The sequence below is a fragment of the Setaria italica genome, chromosome IV (genome assembly GCF_000263155.2).
Source record: "Setaria italica strain Yugu1 chromosome IV, Setaria_italica_v2.0, whole genome shotgun sequence".
NCBI lineage: Eukaryota > Viridiplantae > Streptophyta > Magnoliopsida > Poales > Poaceae > Setaria > Setaria italica.
The window spans coordinates 616,613-620,123 of record NC_028453.1 but is presented as its reverse complement, the minus strand read 5'-3'; the positions used below and the strand labels follow the sequence as shown (position 1 = coordinate 620,123).

The 3,511-nt window shown below is 51.2% G+C and overlaps 1 protein-coding gene across 1 annotated transcript in view; it reads right to left on the bottom strand.

Annotated features, from left to right (window-relative positions):
• The window catches only part of LOC101777577 (extra-large guanine nucleotide-binding protein 3), a gene marked incomplete in the record, with an annotated part of 5,008 nt that extends 1,763 nt beyond the window's left edge, over positions 1-3,245 (bottom strand). Inside the window, 6 exon segments of the mRNA XM_012845672.2 lie at positions 1-173; positions 253-430; positions 825-1,007; positions 1,108-1,212; positions 1,339-1,476; positions 1,557-3,245. Of these exon segments, the coding sequence (XP_012701126.1) occupies positions 1-173; positions 253-430; positions 825-1,007; positions 1,108-1,212; positions 1,339-1,476; positions 1,557-2,549 (1,770 nt within the window).
• Positions 3,246-3,511: the final 266 nt, after the last annotated feature.

Below are 3,511 nucleotides of genomic sequence, written 5' to 3'. Positions count from 1 at the left end.
GGCAGGATCGTTCCCCAGTTCATCAACAACTGGAGCATATTCACGTGTAGCTGCAGGGAAGAATGCATATAGGTCTCCCATTGCTATGATGTCCAGAAGCCAATCAGAGAACTTCTTCAGCTTTGCATTGATTGAGTATATGCAAGAATTTGAACTAGTAGGTTTATTATCATCTGCATCAAAAAGACCAACTTCAACATACTGCATATGCTCCTGAAAAATTAGTGGAACAAGTATCAGCTGTCCTGATACCTTGATGAGGATCTTCATCCTCTGAGTTTGTGTGATTTGATACAGCCAAAGCCTCTTCCTCAAAGCGCTCACGGCCCTCGAGCAGAATCCCCAGGTACTTGAACATGTTGCTTTGGATCATTAGTTTGATACTCTCAAGTTCTTCATGAGTAAACCTAGAGCCATATAATAACTTAGCCTGTTCCATAAAACAAATCATCATGCAGGTGTATACAAGATGAAGAATAAGGTTGACAGTCATTGAAGTTTACTCAAGTGAATGAACTACTTGTATGGTGCCCCATATAGACTTTAATGCATATTATTGATTAAATCCAGATACCTATGATGAATAGACTAGACTAGACACATCAACATATATCAGAACTAGCTTGAGATGGTCTTAACACACAAACAAACACTCCGAAAGGTTCAAAGTGTTTGTATCTTGTGAAACAAGGAATTAAATAAGAAAACCAATTTAGCAATAAATTTTAAGCTGAGTTTATAGTCGGCCTGTTGGTACCATCCCACAGGAACATATACCAAAACTGAAGGCATTATGATTTGTGAAATTTGAAAATCAGTCAGACCTGTTTAAATATGGTACTTGTTCCAGCTCCTGGTGATCCAAGAATAAGAAGCTTCTGAACTTTTTTGTGGTCGAAGTAATTAGGGACACTTCTTGATGAATAATGATTTTCATCTTTTGGCTCATCAGAGTTCACAGGAGGCACGGGTAGTGAAACCAAGGCGCATGCCAAACGTGTCAAAGGCTGCCAAAATTAAAAATAAGGAAATGACAAGATATGTTGATATTAGAAAGTGATCTATGATTTTAGAGAAGAAAAAGGAATGTTTGACCAAGATACATACTGACTCCCATATTTTCCCTTTGATATTGTTTTGGCCTTCTTCCTCATATCCGCCATCATGGTAAACCCAAAAGTGAGTGTCACGGGGGCACTGAACTTTTGCAATCTGCACGAAAGATTAAGATATCGAGGCCCACCCAATTAGAGGAGCAGAATGGTAATATACATTCAATAGCAATTCTCAATCATATAATGTGGTAAACCAAGGGCTTATAGCAGACATTGATGATACCTTTAGAATTCTCAGTTCAAGCTTGGTGATTTCTCGTCCATTAATATAGACCTGAGCGGTGCCATTGCTTGCATCAGGCTGAAGCTTTCCATTAAAGTTCAGGTTAGTGCTAATAACCCTGTCTGGCTTTTCACCTTCCTATCAGCAGAAAAAGAAGGTTGTTAGGCTGAGGAGGTTGCATGAATAAATAACGTGTCATGCCGACAAGAGTGACTTGCCTTTCCCCACAATCCTGACTCCTTGTCATACCAATATCTTCCAGGCTTGAGATTTCCAGGAGGCCGTTGGCAACTAAGCAAGTCCGCCATCTCTTCGTCATGAAGAGGGAAGCCATTTACAATGAGCTGCTCAGGCCGGAGCTGATTCGCCTGGCACTCCTTCTCGACCTTGAGGATTTGCTTCACCTCCAAGGGGCTGAGCAACCGCAACAGTATCCTGGAACCCTTCCCCAGCTTGGACCGCTTGGCCTCCTCGTCGATGGGCTGGCCAATGCAGGTGATGCACTTGCGGCCTTCGGGCATTGACCCCATGGCCCTGAGCAGGCAGTGGCTGCAGTACCTGGCATCGCAGACGATGCAGGACTCCTTGCTCTCCCACTTGCTCTTGCCGCACCGGTGGCAGGTCCTCCCCTTCTTCTCCACCCTCGTCACCGCGACGTACTGCTCGGAGACCTCATCGAACTCCTTGCTCTCGTACTTGCTGTCCTCCGCCGCCGCCGCCACCCCGAAGGTGACCACCTGAGCCCGCCTCCCATCCGGCGCAGCAGGCCTCGCAGCAGCCTTGTGCCCCTGCAAGCTCCTCGGCGAGCGGGAGTCCTCATCGTCATCGTCGGAGTACTCCTCATCCCGCGCCGCCGCCGAATTGGCCGACGCCGAGCTCCCCCTGGCCTGCGCAGCCGACGAGTGGTGCGCACGCTGAGCCTGAGCAACCCGGGGCGGCGGCGGCGGGTTGGCGCGACGGGCAGGCCCGACGACCGGCGCCACCGGGACGGCGCCGTTGGCAAGGCCCAGGGGCCCGGAGACGGGGTCGGCGGTGGGTATGGCGGGGATGTTGACGGGCTCGATCCTCGGGAGCTCGTAGGAGACCGGCGGGCCGTCGTACTCGAGCGCGATGGAGTAGTCGAGGTTGGCGGGCGGCTCCGGGATGGTGGTCCCCGGCGGGAACATCCGGCGCACCAGGTCCTCCCAGTCGCCCCCGCCCGCCGCCGCCATGTCCCGGCCTGTGGAGGAGCAATCCGTCGAACACCTGGCGCGCACGCTGTGGTGGTGTTCTCCTACTCCATCACCACACCAGCGAGGAAGCTAGCAACTTTCCCCAACCAAAAATCTCCAGTCCAATGGAGAAGCCGGGTCGGTCAAAGAGAAGAAAGGCAACCTCTCCAGCAGCGGCGGTCACCACCAACCCAACCGAGACCGAGACCTCGCTGGCTGCTGCTGGCTCCCACCCAGCCAACGACTCACGGGTCAGTCAAGACGGCAACAAGCTTTGAACGAGCCAGGCGACGCCGAGAGGGGGGAATGGAAATGGAAATGGAGGACCAACCAGAGAACACCGGCGCGGGAAATTGCAGTCTCCGGCCAAGCAAGCGCAGGACCAAAATATCTGGACCGGACGGGTGGATGGGTGTGGTGAAGGCGCAAGTTTTCTCTGGGATTGTTCTTTGACCGGGCACGGGTGGAATGGTGGGAACGGAGGGAGGGACTGGTGCGGCGGAGGGAGGAAGGGGACGACGACGACGACGAATTGACGAGGAAGGAGGAGAGCGTGAGAGCAACGGCAAAAGGCCAGGCTTTTCTGCCTGGTTCTTGGAACAGCGGTTTCTCTCCAAAACGAGAAGAATGCTCAACCAAAAAGATTAGATTTTTTTACCCGCAAAGAAAAAAGATTGGATTTTTGCTGAGCGGAGAGCAGGAAACAAGCGGAACTGACGTTTTGGATCGTGCCTTTTGCTTTTGTGCGCGCGTGCGGCGGCATCCAATGTGGAGTCCCGCGTGAATCTTCAGCCAGCAGTGATCCATCCCATCCCATGCACACCGAAGGCACCCTTTTGTTGCCAGAAAGAAAGAAAAATGAGACCTTTTTTCAGTGAACCTTTTGGCCTGGATGTGTTCTGATCCTGGGTCATGTTTAGGCCGTGTTTAGTTGGGGAATTTGGGAGGTGCCAAATTACTGT